The sequence below is a fragment of the Phyllobates terribilis genome, unplaced genomic scaffold, assembly GCF_046119375.1.
Source record: "Phyllobates terribilis strain yellow unplaced genomic scaffold, ASM4611937v1 Scaffold_3__8_contigs__length_932513732, whole genome shotgun sequence".
Lineage (NCBI taxonomy): Eukaryota > Metazoa > Chordata > Amphibia > Anura > Dendrobatidae > Phyllobates > Phyllobates terribilis.
In genome coordinates this window covers 336,391,078-336,417,523 of record NW_027362763.1, presented here as the reverse complement: position 1 = coordinate 336,417,523, position 26,446 = coordinate 336,391,078, and the positions used below count along the sequence as shown (strand labels likewise).

At 40.5% G+C, this 26,446-nt stretch overlaps 1 protein-coding gene across 10 annotated transcripts in view; it reads left to right on the top strand.

Annotated features, from left to right (window-relative positions):
- Positions 1 to 26,446, top strand: part of TP63 (tumor protein p63) — a 343,415-nt gene that overhangs the window by 303,808 nt on the left and 13,161 nt on the right. For 3 of the 10 annotated variants that reach the window (XM_073675171.1, XM_073675176.1, XM_073675175.1), the window contains 7 exons: positions 19,841 to 20,027; positions 20,466 to 20,581; positions 20,689 to 20,798; positions 20,941 to 21,077; positions 21,525 to 21,607; positions 22,464 to 22,588; positions 23,347 to 23,520. In XM_073675171.1, coding sequence (XP_073531272.1) covers positions 19,841 to 20,027; positions 20,466 to 20,581; positions 20,689 to 20,798; positions 20,941 to 21,077; positions 21,525 to 21,607; positions 22,464 to 22,588; positions 23,347 to 23,520 — 932 coding nt within the window. The remainder of the gene's footprint in view (positions 1 to 19,840; positions 20,028 to 20,465; positions 20,582 to 20,688; positions 20,799 to 20,940; positions 21,078 to 21,524; positions 21,608 to 22,463; positions 22,589 to 23,346; positions 23,521 to 26,446) is intronic. The other 7 variants (XM_073675173.1, XM_073675179.1, XM_073675181.1 and 4 more) reach the window with 3 other exon arrangements.

Genomic DNA, 26,446 nt, shown 5'->3' with positions numbered 1-26,446 from the left:
GGTCTTTATTGGTCCTATCTATGTTTAAATACAGTATATCCCAAGTTGTCAAATAGTGCCACTAGTTGAGCCATTCAATGGTAACATACATATTGATAGATCTACCTATTTGTAGCTCCAATAGCCTAATATTGTGTAATTAGCGCAAAGCAAAAGGACTACTGTGCATTATATCTAACAATCAGGGATTTCCTATTTTGTAATGTCTAATGAGTAGAGGAACAAGGCTGTATTAAAATAGAAAAAGAGGCTCCCCAATATGTTTCACCCTTACAGGTTTCATCAGGGAGTGAGGCATGTTGGGGAGGCTTTTTCTATTTTAATTGCCGGACTTGTCTCTTATCAAGCACATCTGGGATGTCATTAGTCTTCAATTGCAAAGGGAGCTGCCAGCAGCAAGTTTTGATGATTTGCAAGCCTGAACACATTCAACGTGGCTGAACAGTCCTCAGAAACCATTACCATCAATGATAGCATGTCAAGGATTTTTTAGTGCATGTATTTCTGCATCTGGTGTTCATTCTCAATACTGAATAAATCAAGATATTCCACAATTTTTGTTTCCATTTTTCTTTATCATTTGCATATCACTAACATGTCTATCAATTCTTCAATTTCCATAATTCCACAACATTTCCTTCTTGGTATTGCAATTTCAATGTTGAGAGAAAGAGTGTGTACTTTTTTTTACATATATTTTTTATACAGTATTGTATTGTTCAGTAAAGGAAACTAGATTACTTAGAGCAGTGGCATCAAGCCTATAATCGGAAGGTTCATAATTGTTTGAGCCATTGTATTTTTCATAGAAAAGGGAAAGTGTTATTTGGTAATTACTGGCACCACCACTGGGACAAGAACGATGAAAGGATATCCAGCACTCCGTAAATGGGCTAAAATCTTCAAATTTATTTCAGGAACATAAATGTAGACTGAACAAATTAGCTAAACAAACATGTTTTGACCATAGTGTCTAAATTCTACACTATTATAAGGACTATACTTCAAGACTGATGAGCTGGAACTTCTGTTGCCTGTACCACATGGGCGATGATGTTAACTGAAACACGCAATTAGTTACCAGCCAAAAGTATTTGATGTTCTTGTGTATTGGTGCAGCTTAAGTGTCTTCTAGCTACAGGAGCACAATTTTTGATCTTTCAGTGTTACAGAATATAAGCGTTCCCATGCATCTGATTTGGATTGTCAGAAATTGTATTTACTATGGCAGAAGATTTGCTTTGGCTATTCTAACTGATTGCCACCAAGCTATGTGGTTTTGGTCTTAAGATCAATTAAGCGCTAGATATGAATACAAGTCATATGGTTTCTTCACGATTGAACAATTTTGTGAAGAGAAACATCTGTTGCGAAATCTAATAACTGAGAAATGGAGAGAAGACATTTTATTATCTTGGTCATTTAGTCCATGTTCGTAGTGAACCCCATTAACAATAATTGTGCTACCTTTATCTGATTTCTTGGGGCTATGCCATGATGAGAAATGATGAATATGTAAAACAGAGAAATGTTTAACTGTGTGAAATGTAAAAATGTAAAGGCTAGATAAGCATGTTTGTGTGTGCGTACTGCAGATGAGACAGATTTTGAAGACATGACGATACTTGTGAAATATGCAGCAGGCAAGACCAGAGGCGCCATAAAGCTTGATTACTGTATAGTGCGCAGTTTGGACTTGCCTTTCTCCTGTGGCCTACAGCATTATGTAGAAATTGGGACGCTGAGACTCGTTCCAAAATGCTGCCTGATCAGACCTGCCCATGTTGGGAAAAAGTGTTTGAAGTAAACAGGGGAATTACTCACTCTATAATGATGTGTTTTACTGGCAGAGATAATACTTTGATAGACTTATAGAATTGATATTATACTGTGATAAATTATATAACCCAGAACTGGAACAAGCCTTCCACACCCTCTGGAGCATATGCAAGTATTGCTAAAGAATATTTCAATGAGGGGATTTTTCATTTACCCCGAAAAATAACATTGCACAATACTTCATGTTGGCATAAGTCCGTGTGCCATGTGTATGTGAAATGTGTTTTGACTGGTCAGACACCATTACTCCTGGAAGGAAGTATCTAGTCAAACAACACTTTGCTTGCAAAAATCCTTCCGGAAACTAATAAGAATTAGGTAGTGGATTATCTTCCCTTTGTGCGTCTGATCTTGGATAGTCGTCTTCTTGTTTTCGTTTCATATGTGTTCATAGACCTATGCTTTGAAAGTTAGGAGGATGCATTTAAAAAGAAATCTAATCTTCTTCAGTGTTTTAAACTTCCTTGCTATCTTTGAAATCTAGACAGTCTTTAAGAATCAAACAAATACTTGCTTATAAACCCATCGTTGGGTCATGTACCAATATTTTTTTCTGCAACATTTTTAGCTTTACTTGTAATTCTGCGAAGTACAATCATATGACATTTTTATAAATACATCTATTTTCTGCCATATGAACTGTCTTGGCGCAAGGGATGTAACTATAATAGGGGAAGGGGTTGCAATCAAACCCAGGCCCTTGAGACTAGACTCTTTGTCCCTTGTGAAAAGACTATTACTATTAAAATCTCTGTTAGTTGGGGGCCCCATTGGAAATTTTACATTGGGGTCCACAAGCTTCATGTTACACCATTGCTTGATGCATCTACTTGTTGGGAAAAACTGTTGTACATACAGTACAGACCAAAAGTTTGGACACACCTCATTTAAAGATTTTTCTGTATTTTCTTGACTATGAAAATTGTACATTCACACTGAAGGCATTAAAACTATGAATTAACACATGTGGAATTATATACCATATTTCTCGGACTATAAGACGCGCCGGACCATAAGACGCACCAAGGTTTTAGAGGAGGAAAATAAAAAATTTTAAAAAATTAAGCTAAAAATGTGTTCATGATGCACTTTTAAGGGGGATGGGGTCTTCTGCTGACACTGGTATAGGGGTAATGTCCCCCAATTCTGACAATATCCCCCATCCTGGTATATACGCCCCCCCCCCTTCCTTTTTATACGTGGTCCCCATCCCCATCCTGGTATGCCTGGCATCCCTCCATCCTGGTATGCCTGGCATCCCTCCATCCTGATATGCATGGCACCCCTCATTCCAGTCCTGGTATGCATGGCACCCCTCGTCCCAGTCCTGGTATGCATGGCACCCCTCATCCCAGTCCTGGTATGCATGGCACCCCTCATCCCAGTCCTGGTATGCATGGCACCCCTCATCCCCGTCCTGGTATGCATGGCACCCCTCATCCCCGTCCTGGTATGCATGGCACCCCTCATCCCCGTCCTGGTATGCATGGCACCCCTCATCCCAGTCCTGGTATGCATGGCACCCCTCATCCCAGTCCTGGTATGCATGGCACCCCTCATCCCTGTCCTGGTATGCATGGCACCCCTCATCCCTGTCCTGGTATGCATGGCACCCCTCATCCCTGTCCTGGTATGCATGGCACAGCATTCCCCATCCTGATATGCATGGCACAGCAATCCCCGTCCTGATATGCATGGCACAGCAATCCCTGTCCTGGTATGCATGGCACCACTAATCCCCGTCCTGGTATGCATGGCACCCCTAGTCCCTATCCTGGTATGCATGGCACCCCTCATCCTTATCCTAGTATGCATGGTCCCCCTAATCCCTATCATGCTGCACATTAACCCCTTAAGCCCCGGAGCATTTTCCGTTTTTGCATTTTCGTTTTTGCTCCCCTTGTTCCCAGAGCCATAGCGTTTTTATTTTTTGGTCAATATGGCCATGTGAGGGCTTATTTTTTGCGGGACGAGTTGTACTTTTCAACGCCATTACTAGTTTTACCATATCCTGTACGGGAAAACGGGAAAAAAATTCCAAGTGCGGTAAAATTGCAAAAAAAGTGCAATACCACAGTTGTTTTTTATTTATTTTTTTACCACGTTCACTGAATGCTAAAACTGACCTGCCCTTCTTATTCTACAGGTCATTACGAGTTCATATACACCAATCATGTATAGGTTCTTTTATATTTAAGTGGTGAAAAAAAATTCCAAAATTTGGTAAAAAAAAAATAAAAAAATAGCGCCATTTTCTAAGACCCGTAGCGTCTCCATTTTTCGTGATCTGGGGCTGGTTGATGGCTTATTTTTTGCGCACTGGGCAAACATTTTTATTGATAACATTTGGGGTAGATCCGATGTTTTGATCGCCCGTTATTGCATTTTATTGCAATTTTGCGGCGACCAAAAAACGTAATTCTGGCGTTTAGAATTTTTTTCTCGTTACGCTGTTTACCGATTGGATTAATTCTTTTTTTATATTGATAGATCGGGCGATTCTGAACACGGCAATACCAAATATGTGTATGTGGGTTTTTTTTTTATATATATATTTTATTTTGAATGGGGCGAAAGGGGGGTGATTTATATTTTATATTTTTAAAAACTTTTTTTTTTTTACTTTTTGCATGCTTCTATAGTCTCCATAGGAGACTAGAAGCAGCAACTATCCGATCGCCTCTGCTACATACCGGGGACGAGCAGGTCCCCTGCATGCAGCAGAAATGGTCCTGTGCTATGAGCGCCGACCACTAGGTGGCGCTCATAGCGACAAGATCATGACAACCACAGGCGTCTGCTGCAGACCCTGGGTTGTCATGCACGCCCATCGGCGACCCGCGATCACGTGACGGGGTTGCCGGTGGGCGGGGCTTATGACGCGCTACCCGGAAGCGCGCGTTAAATGCTGCTGTCGGAGATTGACAGCGGCATTTAACATGTTAACAGCCGCGCGTGGATCGCGATTCCACCCGCGGCTGTTGCGGGCACATGTCAGCTGTAAGAATCAGCTGACATGTGCTCCGTTCAGTGAGGGCTCCGCGCAGCAGCCCTCACTGAACGGGCAGTACGCAAATATGCGTACTAATACGTCCCCGGTAAGTAAGGGGTTAAAAAAAAAATAAACACTCCTACTCGCCTTTCTTCTCTCCTCCAGCGCTGCGTCCTGTCTGCCAGCACTGATCTCTCCATGTGAGCGGCGCATGACGTCACTGCCATGCGCGGCTCACAAGGAGAGATCAGCTGCCGGAAGTCACTGCTCCCCATGCCGGGACTGTGTGCGTGGGGAGCAGTGACTTCACTCTCCTTCATAGCCGGCACACAGCGGAGCCGCGCTGCTGACGGGCTATTGCGTGTGCCCGCTTATTAAAGGGCATGAATATTCACCCCCTCCCCACGCCCATGGGCGTGGAGAGAGGTTGAATATTCATGCCCTTTAACAGCGGGCACAGGCGATTCCTGCAGAAGCCGCAGCGCGGCTACATTGTGTGCTGCTATTAAGGAGCATGAATATGCAAGATGCTGTGGTAGCCATGCTGGTTCAGTATGCCTTCAATTTTGAATAAATCCCCAACAGTGTCACCAGCAAAGCACCCCCACACCATCACACCTCCTCCTCCTCCACGCTTCACAGTGGGAACCAGGCATGTAGAGTCCATCCGTTCACCTTTTCTGCGTCGCACAAAGACACGGTGGTTGGAACCTAAGATCTCAAATTTGGACTCATCAGACCAAAGCACAGATTTCCACTGGCCGAATGTCCATTCCTTGTGTTCTTTAGCCCAAACAAGTCTCTTCTGCTTGTTGCCTGTCCTTAGCAGTGGTTTCCTAGCAGCTATTTTACCATGAAGGCCTGCTGCACAAAGTCTCCTCTTAACAGTTGCTGTAGAGATGTGTCTGCTGCTAGAACTGTGTGGCATTGACCTGGTCTCTAATCTGAGCTGCTGTTAACCTGCGATTTCTGAGGCTGGTGACTCGGATAAACTTAGCCTCAGAAGCAGAGGTGACTCTTGGTCTTCCTTTCCTGGGGCGGTCCTCATGTGAGCCAGTTTCTTTGTAGCGCTTGATGGTTTTTGCAACTGCACTTGGGGACACTTTCAAAGTTTTCCCAATTTTTCGGACTGACTGACTTTCATTTCTTAAAGTAATGATGGCAACTCGTTTTTCTTTACTTAGCTGCTTTTTTTCTTGCCATAATACAAATTCTAACAGTCTATTCAGTAGGACTATCAGCTGTGTATCCACCAGACTTCTGCACAACACAACTGATGGTCCCAACCCCATTTATAAGGCAAGAAATCCCACTTATTAAACCTGACAGGGCACACCTGTGAAGTGAAAACCATTTCCGGTGACTACCTCTTGAAGCTCATCAAGAGAATGCCAAGTGTGCAAAGCAGTCATCAAAGCAAAAGGTGGCTACTTTGAAGAACCTAGAATATAAGACATATTTTCAGTTGTTTCACACTTTTTTGTTAAATATATAATTCCACATGTGTTAATTCATAGTTTTGAAGCCTTCAGTGTGAATGTACAATTTTCATAGTCATGAAAATACAGAAAGATCTTTAAATGAGAAGGTGTGTCCAAACTTTTGGTCTGTACTGTATGTCTCAATTTTCTAACATTTCCATTTTTATGTCTTGCGAAGTACCGATCCCAGCTCAATCTATGGGATCAACATTATACAGCAAGAGGAGCTGAGCAGATTGACATATTGATTGGTAGGGAAAGATTAGTTAGAACATTTAACGTTTGCGCTATTTGAGCTTGAGTCCACTAGGCGTTTCTACTGAATGATTGCCACTTCTTGTACCCTTACAGGAAAGGCTAATAGCTGCCAGTCATTAAGTAAAGCCAGGGTCACTCTCGCATACATTCTCTTATGCGAGAGAATCTGCTTGATTTATGCTTATGATACACTGCTCAAACTCTGGTCGTTTTCCTGTGATCTGATTCTCTCCCATGAGAGAATTGGATCACACGTGTAGAGAAGATGAAGAACTTAATTTCTCCATTGTCTATGTCCACGTAAATGATGTTTTACATGCAACTATAGATTTAAATGGGTGCTTGTGCTTCGATTTGCAGAGCCACTCGCAGCATGCTGCATTTTTTTTCTCATGCCGAATCTGCATGAGAAAAAAAATAGGTCTGCACTGCCCCATGGTATAACATTGGGCTGAGTGTTATCGAATAAAACATCAGATAGCACTTGTCCGATTAATACTCTTGTGTGATCGAGCCCTAAGACTGCTCACAAAACGTCTGAAGGTATGAGCTACATAGCTAATTTTATTAATAAGTTGCGTTACTGTTCTTTTACTAATAAAACACATGACATTTTATCATCAAAATTTCGGTGCTAAATTTTTTAATTCTGCTGTTTTTAGTGCATTAAACAATTACAGGGGAGTTACACAAATCCAAGCTGTTAAAGGGGTTGTCCTGCCTTAGTCTAAAAGTCTGTAGTCAGTCTGTGTGACTGCAGACTTGTGAATCCTCACACAATGCGCTTTGTGAGGTTTCTCTAGTCTCTGTTTTGGGAGCTGCGGGCGCGTATGTGATTTGCATACATGCAGTCACTTGTTAGAATTCACAAGTCTGCAGTCACATAAAGTGACTGCAAACTTGTGGCATAAGGCAGGACAACCCGTTTAGTGACATGACTGGATAGCATAGTGTACAAGGGCCAGTGTTTGATTTTCAATGATAGATTTTAATTTATTATACTTTTAAAGATCAATTTAAAAACTGTTGTTTGCTGGAAATGTGACCTTAAAAAAATCTCTCAAAATTGGTACAAACAGAGGAAAGAGAAATTTAGTAAATTTACTGGACATTTTTATGCAGAAGCGGTCTGTTTCTAGAATTGCCACTTCTTCTCTATGAACATTATGATGCTTGGGCCTAGTCATTGGTTGTTGCCCATGCAATAATTATGTCTAGAGTCCATTATCACATGTTTTAAAACTATAGATTTTTTTGTGGTCAGAGAGGACGGTAGTAATCATTTCTTTGAAGCCAAAGCCAGCCTTTCTGTTCATGTCTCCGTCCGGTTTTTCGCAGATTTTTAGTGCTGAATACACTATATTATCAGCAGGAATTTAGCGTTCACCATGTACTGTCATTTAAGCGTAACCTTTTCGGAGCAATAATTATGTGAGAACTTAAAATGGGGTTATCTGAACTTGGAAAAGTAAGTGCTAAAAGCAGCAATTGTTATAAACTAAAACCAACAAGCAATACTGCCCCGATCTCCTGCTGTTCCAAGAAAGAAGCTCCGAAAGTTTTCCAAATTTCCCTGAGACCTGAACTGACACTGTTTGGCCTCAGCAGTCATATTCTGTATTGCTAGCATCTCCACTCAGCGACGGGAGGAATGATGCCAGAGTACGGCACATAACCGCTCAGTCCACTCATGTACTGAAACAGTCACAAGTCGGACACTCGTAAACAAAAATCTAGAGAGAATGCCGAAACGAATGGGCTGGATTGGTGGGAAACTGAATAGGTGACTTTTTTTATGGAATTTTCTGCTGTTTTAGATTTTTCAATAAAGGAAGAACTCTCTTAAAATGTTGGACTGTGTTTTATTAATGTTTTGAAGTTTTTAGACTATTATTTCCTCATTCATTTACATTTTAAACTTGCGAATTTCGAAACACTCCAACCTGACCTATTCTTCAGTCTTCCATGTGAACATCAAATGATTTTCCATGGTAGTGGGTTAGACCTAATCCAGACACTGCTGACTCATTTTAAGCTCAGACTTCAGATTGACAACTCTTCCCCTGAGCAATCCATTCTAAATGGATCCACTACATTTATCTATGATTACTACATTTGTCTTTTAATAAGAGGGAAAGGTTTATGAGGACTTTCTTCTTACAATACACCTAGAGCAGAAACAAGTGTTGTAATTGTGGCAACAGCCTTGGTCTTGGGTTCCCAGACTATGATGTGGATATACAAGTGTTTGATCTTTGAAAATTATACTATGCTCCTTTTGAGCTTTAAGAACACTAACAAGTGCCGGACTACAAGCGTTTAGCTGCCCCTTTAATTGAGGTTCGAAGTTATCACAAGAAATGTATAGCATCTACCCAAGCCATCGATAAAGTAATAACTTTAAATGCACATCATTTTCAATGCTATTATACCATAACTATTAAAAATAACAGAGGTCCACCCCACAAAATGTATAAAAATGAGTTTTAATAAGTACTTGATAATGAAAAGGAATTGGCCTCACACAAGTGTTTTTGATCAATTGTTCTTGTAGGGTGGTTGATAAACACTATTCACCACTAGTAGTGTTCTATGTTTGAACCCTATACTTGTCTAATTGTATGTATATCTGTTATTTACCTTTTAGGTTAAGCGTTACTGACTATTGATATTGAATTGTTATTCTTGGTGATTTTGTGCATTACTCAACTTTTTTAGGCGTGTCGGTTAATACTGAGTGATTGTGTAGCCATGTTGTTGCCTGAAGCAATACTGATTTATTATAAATATATGCATGAAGCATAACCTTGATATAACTTTCTGATGTTTGTTTGACATTTTTAATTATATTGGTCTAACAAAAAAATGCATGAGCGTACTTTGGAACTTCAACTTATTCACAATGGTAATGCCCACTTTCTTATTCTTCCTTCTATATGGTTGTAGAAATTCTTACAGCATTTTTTTTAAATTTCTCTGTGGGTTAGATATCAGTAAAGTATGTACAGTGTGTTCATTTAAAATACTTACCGATCGCTGTCTTCTGCCGTTTCCAGTGCTGTTCCGGTCCTGCCCTGGATCATGTGACCAAAGTTGTGACTAGCAGGCCCTCACTTTGTGTGTGGACTGGAAGTCACTTTCTCAATGTAAGTCTGAGACCGTTCCTCTATTAATAAAAGTCTGGGAAGTTTCCTTCTAATGGTCCACTGTGTGAGCCAGCAAGAAAGAGCAGTGGTCATATGATGCAGGAGTGGGACTGGAGCATTGCTGGAAACTGTAGGAGACAGTGACCGGAAACCACTTTAATGAATTCACTGTACAAACATTACTGATATCTAATGTAGAGTGAAATAAAAAAAAAAACTGAAAAAAATCTGAAATGGGTTTTTAAGGTGGCCAAACTGTCTTAAAGGTGATCAAAATGGCCGATAGTAATCAAAACTATTGAAATTGGACACAAATAATTGATTTAGCCAACCAATGACACACTGTCATTATCTGCAAAGATGTCGGTCATGTTTAAAATCTTTATCCTAAATCAACTAGTCAATGAAAGATCTTTCTGTAAAAAGAGCATTCCAAGAATTTTCCCTTTCTAAGATTTTGTCTTTCTCATTGAGCATGTAATGGCCAATATGGGCTAAAATGTTTATAACTATGTTGCCAATCATTTCTAGGATGAATATTCCTTCCAAGATTGTTCATCCATCAGCCTACTTCTAGTTAATGTGTATGACAAACTTGTAGGCTTCTTAGCTACAAATAGTTTCAAGCGCACCATTTTTACATGTTTGGCTCTGTTCTCACTACTGTTTGAGGCTCTGTTCGGAGCCTCCATCTGCAGTCTCAGCAGATTTAATGGAATTCATAGCAGTGAATGCAGCACTATTTATGCCATCAAAAAGATAGAAACTATGATGGAATCTGACAAACCTCATTATAAACTAGATCCAAATGTCTGTCACAGTCATAATGCATGAAGCGGTCACGGGTCTCCTGACCTGAACTTTACATCCTCATATATTCCTATGAGGCTGCTGAAGATGGGTCAGGAGACCCATGAACGCTTCGTGCACGATGGTCCGTGCTCAGCCACTGACTAACCTTGTCTGAATCTATCCTAAGAGTGTCTGCACATGTTATTTATTTCTGCACCATTTCTGCATGTCTCGCCAGGATAAACACAGTATAAAATATTTGTGTTTTTTTGCTGTGGTTCTGGGACATTATTGATGCGTTTTTTACATACATTTTTGTTACAAATTTTTCCCCACTTATTAGTATGGTTGAAATCTGCAGCAAAACCGCTGAAAGAATTGACATGCTGTGGATTTAAAGTTACAAATAAGCATGAGACTTCAAAACTTTCACTTTGCTGCCATCATCCCTTCAGGTTTTGTGACCATTGCGCTGAAAAAAAAAAAAAGACAAAAATGCAACGTGTGCACATAGCCTAAGGGTTGTAATGGTTAGTAGGGTCTGTCGGGTACCAACGGTATCTGTTCAATGATGGAGTCAGCAGAGAGTTGTGGCTTCTGTTAAAAACAGAACGGTGGTGTGAACACAGTCCTAGGTCTACCAACATCATTTGATTTTGTGTAAAATACACTTGTTTTGACAATATTATTTTGTTTTACATCTAAACTGCTGATCGTGTCATGGTTCATGTAGTGTACGGTCTACAATATAGGCACTCGTATCATTACTTCTGTCAAGAAAGCAGTGCATAGACAGCATGCAGTACCGCGCAGAATTAGCTTTGTACTTTTTTGTGATATCAAAGTGTCTCCTAAGAGCTTATTCCTTTTCATTTGTACCCTTCCTCTGTTTATTTAGTTGGTTGGCAGTGATGTAACAAGCATAGCCGACTGTATTATGCATTCCTCTTGCTTAATGGACTGATTGGTTTGCCTTTTCAAACACTTCTTTTCTTCCTCCGTTCTGTCCATATATATAGCCTGAAGGCATACATGCCAAAGAAACTGAAGTATGCAGTTCCCTCCCTCCAACCTTTTCTTTTTAATTTCTATGTAAACTGAACTATGTTTGACTAGAGGTAGTTATCAGGTTTTTCCTATTATTCTTTCTTTTCATTTATACTGGGGCAGCGTGGCTGGAACGTGGCCCAAAACCTCAGGGCGAGGCTTAGACCCCGGGGCAGTCAGCCAGGCAGGAGGTGCTGCAATTACAGGCACACGACAGCCCTATCCCTCCCTCCAACTTATACTTGGAAACTTGGAAGCTTTACCGTTTTATCTGAGCTGATATTGTGCAACCCACAAGTGATACTCCTTTCCTTAGGAACCTCTGTTTATAGATTATTAACTTCTGAAAGAAATCAATGGTGCTGAAAATCATTCAGATGCAATTAAAATGTGAAGTGTGCTCCAGACATTTATGAAATGATGGATAGATAGACGAGTCGTTTTTTTATTTTGACATTTTGGTCACCCTGGACATTCTTCTCTTAATTCTCCCAATGGATCTAGGACACTGAACACCAGCCACAGCCTCACATATGTTTAATAAGGACAAGATAATAGTAGAGATTGGTAATCTATATTAGGAAAATGCTGGTATACACTTTTTATAACAATTACTATATGGCAATGAATAGAGATGGGTAAGGAATATTACTCTTTATACAATGATGCTGCAATTATGTAAAAGTATGCCTTGCTCTCGGCACCATGCATTCATTGGAATCCCCGAAGATTAAATATGTGCAGAGTAGACAACAATGTACTGATTTGCGCAAACTGTGCCTGAGGACATAGCTCTTCGCCTTAGTCTAATCATGGCTAAATTAAGGGAGTGTTTACCGCATCCAGCATAGAGACGTACCTCTCTCATATTCTGCCTGGAGGGACCATATAGTGAGTGGGACATTGAAGGGTGGGGTTAGTCTGCAACCTTCCAAGCCGTTTAGGAGGGGGACCTCACCTGTCTGATGTCAACACCTCTGGGTGCGGCCAAGTTGGAATGTGCCGCTCCCAGCACTGGCCGCCCAAGTAATTAATCTGCTTTGACTGACAGGTGGCAGAAGGCAGCATCTGAGCTAAAGGACTGCACTGAAGAATAATATGTAAACTGAATAAACACCTCTTCATCCACATTATAGAACTATTCATCACTCTGTTGACCATTTCAGCAAAATGGTGAAGTATTTGTTTAAACAGGTATTTTTCTGCATTCAGAAAGTGTACTCTGAAAGGGTTAGTTCTTTTCCTTTCTCTTTCAGGCCAACCATTTCTAAAATAGGATCCCTAAATTTCAATTTGATTATCAGTATTTTGGGAACAGTAATTTTATGAATATATTAATCATACCCAACAATTATGATAAATCCAACTGTGACAGACCTCTGTTGTCACTTAGATGGAATACCCTCTATATTGTACCTACAAGGTTCATCAGTCTTTTGTCTTCTTCACATTCTCCCAACAATATTTTCTAAGCTTGGATTTATGTGGTCTTAAAGGGAATCTCTACTTTGAACAATCCCTACTTGTTATAAGCACCCTTCACAATAAAGCAATCAGAATATATCTGTGCTCGAAACCCTAGAAATCAGCTGTATTGGTGCGAAGACCTGCAGCACCACCACAAGGAAAAATAATGACCATTCAAAGCCATGGATTATCAGGGCAATGCTGAACAGGTCAAATCCTCCTGAGTGGAAGAGGCTTTTTGTAATTTGCCTGTGCTGTGGCCAAGAGATGTGAATCCTGAACAGAGACCCATACTCCATTAGAGGGAACCTGTCAGTAGGATTTCATCGCCCAAACTATTTACAGTATATGTGCTTGTCGCTCTTTCAAAGACAACTGCAGCGATAACTTTACATGGCCAGTCCATTCCTCCATTACTGAGAAATTGGTGTTTGGCTTGATATGTAAATGAGGCTAAAATGCTTCCCAAATCTCCTCCCAAGTCTCTGCTCCCTACAGCTCTATTTTCTGCCCAGTGCTGTTTTCTCTTGCTTGATTGACAGCTCCTTTAGTTGTGTGACTTCAAACATAGCTGTCTGTCAATCAAGTGGAGGCTTCCCAGGGTGGGGAATAGAGCTGGAGTGCCAGATGCTTAGGAAGAGTTCATGTAATACCCCAGAGATCGGTATCACTATAATTTGTTACTCATAATATTAGAGTTTAGTATTATTTCATGTAAGAATTGGTCTAAGTGACACTGTATTTCCACACTCATTGCAGCCCCCCAGGTAGTGATAAGCTAGGATCCCCACTGAGGCAGTTGCTAGGCAATGGCTTAGTGGGTGGAGCCTCTGGGTTTACTAAAGATAGCTGCGACCGTTATTTCAGTCAGAGTTCCAGTGAGCACCAAAGAAGACAGTTGGGGACCAGCAAGTGAAACCAACCAGAAAACATGTGAGGGGATTAATTTTCCCTCATCCCAGTGGGCTGAATAGGTATGGACTGACCCGAGTAAACTTGTAGGATAGCCTGAGGACTAGCACCCTTGAGGCAGATGGAATGCCCTGGTCTGCACAGCACCCTTAGCCTACCAGAATACCACGCTGTGGAGGCAGAAGGAGTAAAGGCCTAAAGGTAGTCCCCCATGATGAAGATGGGTAACAGGAGTCCTGCAATATAATGAAGGTCAGAGGAAACAGCGATTTGGGGGCTGCTGGGGAAAGCCACCCCAGTGGGATAGAAAGAGACGATCCTGTCAGCTTGGATAACAGGATAGGCTCTGTTCATACTTGCTGTTTATCACGCCTCATACATGCCATTTCCTGCATCTGTCACTAAACTCCCATCTGAGGAACGTTGTCATCTGCACATGTAATGTTGTACAATCTTATGGCTGTAATTCATCTTTCTGGCTGTGATCCTTTAAGGCTTAACATCTGCAGGAAAAGTTTCATCTGTTTTAAAAGCACATCTGCCACGTGACTCTCCTGTTACCCTCCGCACCAACATCACGGGAAGCGCTACCATTGCCACCACACAAAGAAGAGGGAACAGTAAACGCAGCGTTAATTCCCTGCACACCCGTAGTCGTGTGTCCATTATTACTGTGCACCAGAGCGCCAGGCACCGGGCGCGGCCACCCAAAACCCCATGTGACAGGAAGGAAGGATCCGACCCATGCCCGGTGTACTGGATGTCCCTGCACTCTAGGGTGTCACATTCACATGTGCCGAAAGCACTTTAGCTTCATTTGCATATCTATTCAAGCACTGATTTCTCAGTAATGAAGGAACAGACTGGCCATGTAAAGGTATTACTGGATTTGTCTTTGCAAGAGCTACATGAGCATATAAATAATTTGGGAGTTGAAATCCTGCTGAGAGATTCCCTTTAAAGGGGTTTTCCCATGAACAAAAGTTCATTTTAAAAATTGCCTGTGTCGGACCGTGTACAGAACATACCACATCTCCTGGGCAGGGGAGGAAGCAAAAGACAATACAGACATTACAGCAGGGGATAGCGGAGGATTCATTTTGTGAGGTAAAACATTTCACTGCCTGTTTTTAAACAATATTTTACCTCACAAAATGAATCCTCTGCTATCCCCTGCTGTAATCTCTGTATTGTCTTTTGCTTCCTCCCCTGCCCAGGAGATGTGGTATGTTCTGTACACGGTCCGACACAGGCAATTTTTAAAATGAACTTTTGTTCATGGGAAAACCCCTTGGCTGTGTGCCCACGTAGCATTTTTCAAGCGTATATGCTGCGGAATTTCCGCAGCGTAAACGCTTGAAAAACGCATGTATATCCGCACCCCATGGTCCCCAATGGGATTCCGCAAGTTCTATGCACATGCTGCGGATTTTTCCGCAGCGTTTATGCTGCGTTCAAAAATCCGCAGCATGTCATTTAATTTTGCGTTTCCGCAAGCGGAATTGCCTTTGTCCAATGCATAAAAATGCAAGGCAATTCCGCATGTGGAAAACGCGTGATAAACGCGCGAAAAATGCGCGATAAACGCGTGCGGAATTCCGCATGCGTTTTTCCGGGAGAGGACTTGCATTTATGCAGCAGAAATTTTCTGCTTCATAAATGCAACGTGGGCACATCAAGGTAGAATTCCTTAATAAGGTACATTGTTTTTCTAAACTGGACAACCCCTGGAAGTTCAGTTTTTTAAAAAGTAATCATATGGCTAGAAAAATTCAATAAGTGTAAGTCATATGCTTTGTGTTGAGCCACAATAATACAGTATTTTTTGTTTTTCCTTAAGAAAGCATATAAACTATTCTAAGAAAAGATGTCAATATCCTTACCAACAATCAAAATGCAGCATTCATCTTCCTACATCTTCTTACTAAATGAAACAAGTGATCTCATTGGTTGAAAATATTTTTTTTGTAAGGCCCAGTCTTTGAAAACCTGATCCATCCTGAAAACTGGAGAGGTAAGTTTGACAGTGTGGGTTCCCATCTGATAAGGGGTACTCATTATAGTAGCAAATAGGCTCGCACAAATTGGCTAACTTGGGCGCTAAGCATCTATATTTTGTAAGTACAAACTATAAAGTAATATTGCAGTTCAAGATTCATATACTGTAGTTAGTTTACATAAATCCTAGTCTTAGACTGTCTACTGCAAGCATCCATATGAAAGGATATCTATTCCGGTGCACTTAAAGGGAACCTGTCACTAAAATTCATGCTGCCCGAACCACGGTCAGTAAGACTCAGCCTCTCCCACGTATCAGCATAGGGAGAGACATGTCAATCAGCGTCAATGGGGTGGGGAGAAGCCAGCAGGGGGGGGCTGCTCCAGACTATTTGTCTCTTTTATAGTCACTGGGCAGCTTTTTAAAAGGTTTTCTCTGATGCCACAACATTTCACAGTAAGACATACCTGGCAACAATCGCAGCATGACTCCAATGATAGGTTTCTTTATTAAAAGTGTTTCTTCTCAAAAAATGGGTTTATTTATCCTGTATTGCACATAAAATGCACTAAAAAGATACCAAGCGTTATTTTCTTCCAGAAATTAGACAGGTGTCTAGTGTCAGTAACTGGCATGCATGAGCATTGTCTTTAAAGAATCAGGCTCAGATGCCATGACTATGTGACTCAGAAGGCAGGTGGTGCTAGTAGGGTCATATTCATTGGAATGTTCTTTTAAAACGTGTTATTATTAATGTCCCCGAATCTGCCGTTGTTCTCCTGGTTTGCCTACCTAAAGCCTGCTTATTTAAACATGACATTGCAGGTGAACCTGAAAACAAGGAGCTGAATAGAAATGGCATGCCAGGTAATTTGATCCAAGATTGCAGCAATACGAATACTGGATATCACTCGCAAGACATATTTCCCCAGGCTAGATTTTTTACTGTTTGTTCTTATTTACCAGTGCATACAGAATAATTGGATGGGTCCTGGGATGGGTATTTAGAGGCTTTTAAACTGGATTAGTTTAGGTCAGCAGGTATATTTGAGATACAAATAAACTTTCAAGGTGATTTAAGATACTGCAACTGTATGGAAAGTCAGGCAAACATTACTTCTGTATACCTGCCATTTTGATAGGAGCACAAATATGTTCCAGTCATATATAGAAGTAGAGAAAATAAATCTTCTGTTGCTGTGCAGGTAGTAGCCCATTACCAGTGCCTGGCCATTGTATGCAACATTCTCTACCTCAAAAAATATGCAATTCTTGTTTTATGGAATTCTTCATCTGTCAATTTGTAGTATATAATGTACAGTCCATGTGGTGTTACTCAATTCTGATATCCAAAATTCGTCACCCATATAGAGAGACAGCCAACACTGTAATCTCCAGGAGTTGAATGAGTGAAGTGCTTGTCATGGACAGGTACTTAACAGAAGAGTTTGCTTCTCCGACATTTCTACAGTGGCATAAGAGGAACGACTTTGACATGTGCACTAAATTTGCTGTAAGCCGTATAGCAGATCTGTCACCAGATTTCACAATAAAACTGCATACATGTGGCCAAGTTCATTCAGTCTCTGCCCACACAGCCTCACTGACAGCTGCCACTTGTACTGAGCAGTGTGAGATCTCAGCAGCAGAGAGAAGACACTGAAGAGGTGTCAATTGGGCTAGGAGGGTGAAGATTGAGTGACACTTTCATAAAGATTTATAAAGTCATTCTGATCTAGATACAGCATCCTTATCAGATCTTAAAGATCCATTTAGTATTTTTTAGGCTGTGTTAGGCTGAGTCGTCTGTCAATCAACATGACGTTGGCAGTGATGCCCTGTCAACAGTGCAGAGTGGAAGAGAAGAAACTGCTCTATCAAAGTGAAGTTAGAGGAAGCAGAATAATTGCCGGAAGCAGTGGTTTGTGACTGCTCTGAGCTGGGAGAGATTATCGCAAGGCAGAACAGGCAGATACTTGGCGATTATCTGCGAAGTGCTTAGTCCCATTGGGAAAATTAGAAGTCCAGGATAACCCATTTAAGCATTGCAAGGCATTACCCATGTAAGTGAAATATTTGTTTGTGTAATGCAGAAGAAGTCTAGTGCTCGAGAGCAGGAAACACATTTTATAACCTCTCTTCACTATGGCAAATAGGTTTCCATTAATAGCTGGGAATCCTCTGATCATCACCTGTCAGGTTATTCATGCTGCCCAAACCACAGTCAGCATATTTCAGAGGTAGACTCCATCATTACAAATATCAATGTCCGACAGAGAGAACAAACCTTTGATGACGAGTCATGAGGTGTGGGTCCAGCTGGCTTTTCCTTGTCCTACTCTGCTTGACTGTTAGGTCTGTTCCTATAATGACTTGGAGAGAAACCTTTCAGTCAAGCATAGCCTGATATGAAGTTGAAATAAAACCACCTGTTCTGTGAGTAGTCATCTGTTACATCATTCAAGATTTTCTTTAAAATGCTCCAGCAGCTTTATAGAGTGAAACATGGATATTTGTAATGATGGAACCTGTCTAATTTGCTGCCCGTGATTCCCTTTAACTCAGAATTCTCACATAGGGCCTTTTATAAAATAGGGTTTCTGGACTTTTAAAAGATCTGGATTAACTAAGATTCAGAGGTAATGGGTTTAGATGATCTAGAGAAACATGCTTTTCAAAAAATCATGATTTGTTTTTCTTGTTTGTTTTTGAGCCAGCTGCCTAATGTAAGAGTTTGTAAGAGGGAAGTAAAACGAATATCTTGCGCAACATGTATTCACAAATCTATTTATCCTCTGGATGCATTTGGCATATCCGCAGGCTACTTGAAGCTGATTTGTTTAATCCTTGTCCTGAGGGCACAGAAAAAATTGCACAATGTCTACCAGCAAGTTATATTACATTTTAGAATGGTTGTACTAGTGAGCGAAAAATCTTATCCTACTATAAATTTCTCCATTGTCACACATTTGTAGAATTTTTTTACTTAAAAATGTAAAGTCAATTTCTCCTCACTGATCATTTGCACTTTTTCCCAATTAGAGTTACGTGAGAAATCAGAATGTGTAGCAAACCCCAATTGTGGTGAATTTTTGTGCATATTACCCTATGACAAAATATGTTGATTAAGAAAAACAAACTTTTTTTCTCAGTTTAGAATGAAAAAACAAAGCAAAAAAACAAAACTGCCCTACACTGGTGCTACCGTGCAACTCATGCAAGATTGGTCTACCACTGACTTGTGTCTTTAGCGATAACACATGATCATGGGATTGCTGCAGCAAGTCACAAGCTGAAGTTGTCACATGTGATGAAACAATTTTAGGAGGCCAGGTTGTAGAGAGGTATGACTTTAGTGTGATATGTCACTCTAGATTTCCCTGCGGCTTCCTCAGGATCATCATGTGTGGACATTTTCTGTACCCTTATGGCTTCACTCTGGTTTAGCACAATAGTTCCCCCCAAAAAATATAAATGTATATTTAAAGCAAACTGCAGCTTTTCTTTGATATGTGTTTGAATGTACTTTAGTATCAAGTCTTTTATACTAAGTTATCAAAATGAAATAGTGAATATTCTTTTGTTAATCCACAGATTTAATCCTGTTAGTGCTGCACCCTACCAACACCTGGTTCCATGACAATACTATTTCTCATTGCTCATCTGTTTGTTTTGTAGGCTTATGAAGTTGAAAATGGTGTTAATCTTATTGTTGATAATTTTATGATCTCAGGGATATGGTGAATTATTGTTAAATGTCTTAACAATTCAATAAGATGTTTGAGAACAGGACAGGTTTAGGATTAAGCGTTGCCGCACCTACTGTAGGCACTGTGGCAGCAGTGACTACCCTCTAGTATGTATTCTGCCGAACTTAGTAGTAATTCTTAAATGTGTTGTCTTCTAGTATTCTACAGATCTTAAGAAGCTCTACTGCCAAATTGCCAAGACGTGTCCAATTCAGATCAAAGTGATGACTCCACCTCCACAAGGCGCTGTTATAAGGGCAATGCCAGTCTACAAGAAGGCCGAACATGTCACAGAAGTTGTAAAACGTTGCCCAAACCATGAGCTCAGCAGAGAGTTTAATGAGGGTATGATGACATAATATTTCTTATAAACTTGAAGGGGTTGTCCAGGATTAATCACATGACTACTTTTTTCAAAAAAATGTTACACTTATCTATAGGTTGGTATTGGATCTTAGCCCGATTGAGTTGAACAATGCTAAGCTTTAATACACTGACACAAATCTATAGGAACAATTCATCAACATGGGTGATTCTCTCGCTGGTCTTGATGAGATGGTGTGTTGGAGCAGACCCTCCTGATTCATTAAGAGGAACACTATTAATGAATCCGGAGCAATGCGTAGTAGCCTACTCAGCTTTGCTGGAGCAAGATTCATGGTATAGCAGACTCTGCTGGTCATCATGTTTTCTAAGCCTGGACAACCCCTTAAAGGTAATATTTGATATTGGGCATACAGTAGAGTTGTAGAATGACACGTCTGTGCATTTTTTATTTTGCAGGTCAAATTGCACCTGCCAGCCACCTGATAAGAGTAGAGGGAAACAGCCATGCACAGTATGTGGAAGATCCAATAACCGGAAGACAGAGTGTTCTGGTGCCCTATGAGCCTCCACAGGTAAGAAGTAATGTTAATAGGTATAGTCTTTTCATATATTGATCATTGGTTGTACGGTCATAATAATGTCAAAAATATAATTGGCTTCTTTTCATTATATATTTTAGGTTGGCACCGAATTCACAACAATATTGTATAATTTTATGTGCAACAGCAGCTGTGTTGGAGGAATGAATCGTCGGCCAATTTTGATAATTGTAACCCTGGAAACTAGAGAGTAAGTATCTGGACATCTCTCACCAGCTTCACGAATAGTTTTCATGACGCGGGTGTTGTGAGATGCGTCATGATGACAAATCACTTCACCACATTAAGGGTCTTTGTTAAAAGGTTTAATATTTTTCTCTGACTTTTCTCAGTGGTCAAGTACTTGGACGCAGGTGTTTTGAGGCTCGAATTTGTGCTTGTCCAGGCAGAGACAGAAAGGCAGATGAGGACAGTATCCGCAAACAGCAGGTCTCAGACAGCTCAAAAAATGGAGAAGGTATGACACAATGTAAGTTCACTCACTGCAGCCTTGTATTAGTATATTATGGCCACACTATCTGGATATTCTAAGGTTCTGCTGAACTGAATATTGCTCCCTATGGTGATCCAGTTAAATAGAAGCTTGGGCGGTCTACGTATTGCAGTCATATTAAGGGGGCCTAAAGTGCTGTAAAACTGTCATCTGACACTGGTCTAACTATCAAGTTACTTGCTCCAAAACTATTGTATTTCTACAGGGCACACTGGTTTTCCGAGAAAATTACCAACTTCTATTGTTTCAATTGTTAGAGGGCTAGTAGCCTGATTTTACTTTTTACTATGAAACATTTGGTCATTGAAAGTCTGCATTGTCCATAATGTAATCTGGCAATTAGTGTCATGTAGATTCAGAAGACACTACTTGACCTGTATATTGCCTTCAAGGTTTATCTTTCTTACTGTTGTCATTTAACAGCTTTTCGACAGACAACGCATGGTATTCAGATGACATCTGTGAAAAAACGGCGATTACCAGATGATGAGGTGCTATACTTACCGGTAAGTCACACACATTATTCAAGCCTACCATTATTTGTATGTGTAGTCTTTGTAAGTTTGTGCTTATACAGATGAGGCAAAGATGATCATGATTCACAATGTACTACCTTGATATCTTGTCACAGAAGGTTATCTCACTTCAGAGAATTAAGAGAACATTGCACAAGCCATTGTCTGATGTCAGGTTAGATGCCAAAGTAACCTTTTACATCTGCATATTAAAACCGCATTAACACTGTTGGCCCAATGATGTCTCAGCCTATCATTCAACTATCTTGCCCATTTCCCTGTATACATGAGAGAGCTGCCAGACTATGGCAGTGGTTTATCTCTTTGATAGCAAAAAAGATCAGCCATTGGAAATCTGAAGTGCCAGATCTTTCTCTCCCCCGATATCATCTGTCGGGGGAGAAAAAGGAGGCCCCATACATATTAGACTGCCAGTTGACCAAGCCAATATCGGTTGGTCTGGCCAATATCAGTCTGTGTATTGGTGTCTTAAATAAATTCCTTGAAATTCCTTAATGACTGGCTACAGCAAGAAAGCACAGAGAAATGCAAGACTAATACCTTGTATCTCTGTGACATCTTCTTTCCAAATTATGCTATGATTTGAGACAGAATGGATAGCCACTATGCAGAACTATTTTTATCCTGGAGCAAACGCTGCAGGGAAATGAGGCTCTCCTTAACAAAATCAGTTGCACCTGGATCCATAGCTGCTACATTCTGAATGAGGTTGTCTCTGATAAGACCATCCCTTTAAATATAGAATTTAAACTTAATCTTGCATACGGAACAAGTTATAATAATTAATTAGATATTTTAGTCTTCATTTTGCATTTTTTAATTCTAGGTGAAAGGTCGGGAAATATACGAGACTTTATTAAAAATTAAAGAGTCTCTGGAGCTTATGCAATACATTCCACAACATACCATTGAGACCTATAGACAACAACAGCAGCATTTACTGCAGAAACAGTAAGTATCTTTAGATACAAAGCAATTAAAGGGGTTGTCCGTTCTTAAGCTACAGGTCTGCAGTCACTGTCACTCTGTGACAGCAGACTTGTGAATCCTCACATTGCGCACACTGCACACTATGAGAATTTTATGGCACCGCACTGTGTGCATGACTGCAATTATGAGATTTGCTTACATGCAGACTCGTGCCAACTGATGGGTCCAGCCTCACTCAATGCAAGTGTATTGAGCGAAGTTGGAAACAGTCTAGTTGGAATGTGGTCGGAAGTATGCAAATCGCATACTTGTGGTCACAAGACCACCTGCTCCCAGTGCCTGCATCGGAGAATCCTCACAGTGAGCAGTGCGCGCCATGTGAAGATTCACAAGTCTGCAGTCACATAGAGTGGCTGCAAGCTTGTAGCTTTAGACCGGACAACCCCTTAAACTGACTGACAGTGTGCTTTGTTTGCTGTGATAAATAGGTTTGCATGTTTTATTATTGCTTATAAGGTCACTACTTGCCAGTATTTTTCCCCTTTTTTACATAGCAATGTATGTATTTGTTGCAGTTATGCCACTATATCCAGAAGTGCACACATGAATGCAAATGTAAGATTGTTGCCTTTTGTCTTAGTTAGCATGTGGGAAGATTGCCCATCTCAGGATATAATTATTCATATGTCATATAATAAAATATCCAAGCTTCCTAGGATAGCGCTAGATTTCATCAACTTGGCTTTAAAACTCTTAATACATGACATTAAATTGCTTAGGGACAGAAGCCTACAAAGCAACATGCCTGGCCCCCGAAATACGGGGAGGAGTGACATCTTCTCCAGACATCAATGGCAAAAAAGAGTGCAGAACAGCCCCAACTACATGGAACACAATCTAAAGTATTCTCCAGTAGAACAAGATGTCAGAGACGAAAATTACCTAAATGAACGGTACAACTTCACTACCATCTTTTAACCTGTGTTAGAGTTTACTTCACCATGATATGCAAATATAGGTGATCCATGGAAGTTCTGGCTCTGTCTGCAGTGTACTATAGGATGTAGGAACAGGTTATCATATCACTGTTTTATGTATATTGTGTATGTAGAAATGATGTAGGATTGTAAGATGTATGTATTGGAGCACAGTTAAAATATTATTGGCATTTGATGCTCTATAAACTGATTGTGCAATGTAGGAAAACTGAAAAAGTATAGATAAAGTGGCACATTGGACAAGGAGAAGATGGAAAAGGGCAAGTGCCTACTACAATATTTTTGTATTTGTAGCTAAAATCCCAGTTAGCATTAAGCTGCTGTAGTTATAAAAAATCACTGTTGGGTCACATTCACACTGATGTATTATAGTCATAGCTTTGGCTTAAAAATACTGATGCAAAATAAGGAGTCCTTCCAGAATATGGGAGAGATCTTTCCATTATAGTTTTTCTCAGTTTATGCAACATTGCTGATTTTTGGCATTTTAAATACTGCTACAGATTACTAACCAATATACACAAGTATGAAAGTGGCTTTAGAGGTAGCTTCTTGTCTTGCACAAGGAATAAGCAAGTAATGCTGCTTAATTATTAATAAACTGTCAAAAAAATGTGCTTCTTTTGGTACATTCTAGACACTTTAGTGGGTAAGAATCTGTTTGTGTCCAGTCCATCATAAAAATGGGGAAAAAAAAAGTTTTGATGTTTTTGCCCATTACATTAATCTAAAATAAGATATATTTTTGTTTGTAATATATACTGCTTGATCTTTTACAATTACCATGTATGTGGGTTTCCCATAGCTCACTGTGAGGCAAATGTATGCTATTGACAACCTACAGTTTCATACGGGCCATAGATAAGCATTACAACATTAGCTAGCTAGATTTTAGCACGGATGTGGGCATACAGTGGACACCGGATACAATGTATGACCAAAAGTATGTGAACCCATCTCATAATTGTTGAGTTCAGGCTTTTCAATCACACCCATTGCCAATCGGGCATTAAACAGAATCTGTTGGGATGATTTTACAAATAAAACTACTGGTACTACTGCATAGGTCCCAGTACAAAAATATAAATGATACCTGTTTTGTAGTAATCAGATATGCCATCGCTGAGAAATCAAGCTATGAAGCCACAGGAAAGTTAGCCTGGAGGTGCATCGGTGGTATGTTGATGGTTTAGGAGTTCGTCACCATGTCTCTGTTGCACTTCCAGGATAATTTGTAAGTGGCTTCAAAGCTTCATTTCTCAGAAATGGCACATCAGAAATCACTAGCTTCAGTTGTAAAACAGTTCTGGGAGAGTCTTTCATTTAAAGCACCACTCCAAGTTTTTTTTTTGTTTTTTTATTTTTTATTGCAGCACTGGAGTGGGGCTTCTAATGTAAGGTCCCTGCACCTAGTCAGATACTCACCCTCAAGCATCTTCACCGTTTATCTCTGGCAGTTTGTGACCTGCCAGCTCACTCCAGTGTTGTGACCTCCAGCAAGCCGGAGGTCACAACTCAATACAAGTCTGAGAGCCTCGTTCTGGCTCTCATAGCCTTGCATTGAGAGCTTTTGACTTAGCTTCTGACTTCTGGCCAGTCAAAAGCTGTGGTCACAAGATTGTGTCTCGCGATCGGAGCCAAAAAAAGGTGAGAACAACGGCGGCAAAGTATAAGACAAAGGGCAGGGACCTTAGTTTAGTAGCACCACTCCAGCACTGAAAAAACTCCAAAAAGAAAAAAGCACACTGGAGTGGTGCTTTAAGCACACAGCCATGCAGGGGCGGAAATACTGGGTAACCGCCAAGGGACATAAGAGGTAAGGGGGTCAATTTCCACCTCCGAAGCAGCAAGTAGCTTTTGTCACAGACACATTATTGGACTGTAAAGGGCCCATTATAATGCTCTTGCACAGGGGCCCTCATCTGTCTGTTTCCAACACAGCAGCCATCTGGTCTCTGCAGACAAACATTGGTAGTAATATGTATTTCACAGGATGCTAATAATTGTGCCTATGCATTGCCTCACTTTTTCTGGATGATAGTGGTAGGGACTACAATTGTAGGGTTTGCGTTGCTAGCTAAAAAAATATGGAAGCACAATCTAGAAGTGTTCTTCCAACCAGTGACCTTTTTAGATTATTGATAATTGCCTATAGCAGGCCTTATTCAATATTCACTATTACAAAATTGAATTTGCTTGAATGTAAGGATTTAGGTTCAATCTTTCTAAAAATAATCTTAAAGCAGAGCGTTTTTTTTTCTTTTACCAGAGAAGGTGCCTCATGGGTAAATGCGGTGTATAGTAAGGCTATATGGTCTGGAGAAATGTTTACGGTCCTTTCAAGATTGTCACTGCAGTGGATATTTCCTTTCTCTGCTCTTCTTTCATGTCTTCCATTTTGCATGTCACATTTCTTTTAATGTGTTTCCTTTGTTTTTCCACACTAACCCCCACACCTCTGTGATCACAGTGTGACTCCTAAAATTACAGCTCACCCACAAAGATGGCAAAAACCTGCATCGCTCAGTGTACCATTAAGGTGTTGATGCTTTGTTCCTTTTATCTCCGGTTGTGCAGTGTGTTGTGGTTTTATGCACACCTGCCTTTCAGCAGCCAGAATACAAGAAATGACTATGATAAAGATGACCTGATAGAAAACCAACCTTATGTCATGTACTGTGTATTTGTACAGTAAGTATAAAAATGAGCGCAATTATGGCAGCAGGTTCTTCCACTTGTGCACTTTATCCTCCCATATTAAAGGTCAGGATGAGACTAGACTATAGAAAAGTAACTTCGCAAATCTAGGTCAACAGGATGATGGCTAAACCAATTAGAAAGCACAGATAGCACAAGAATAATAACCTTCTACCAGTGTCCA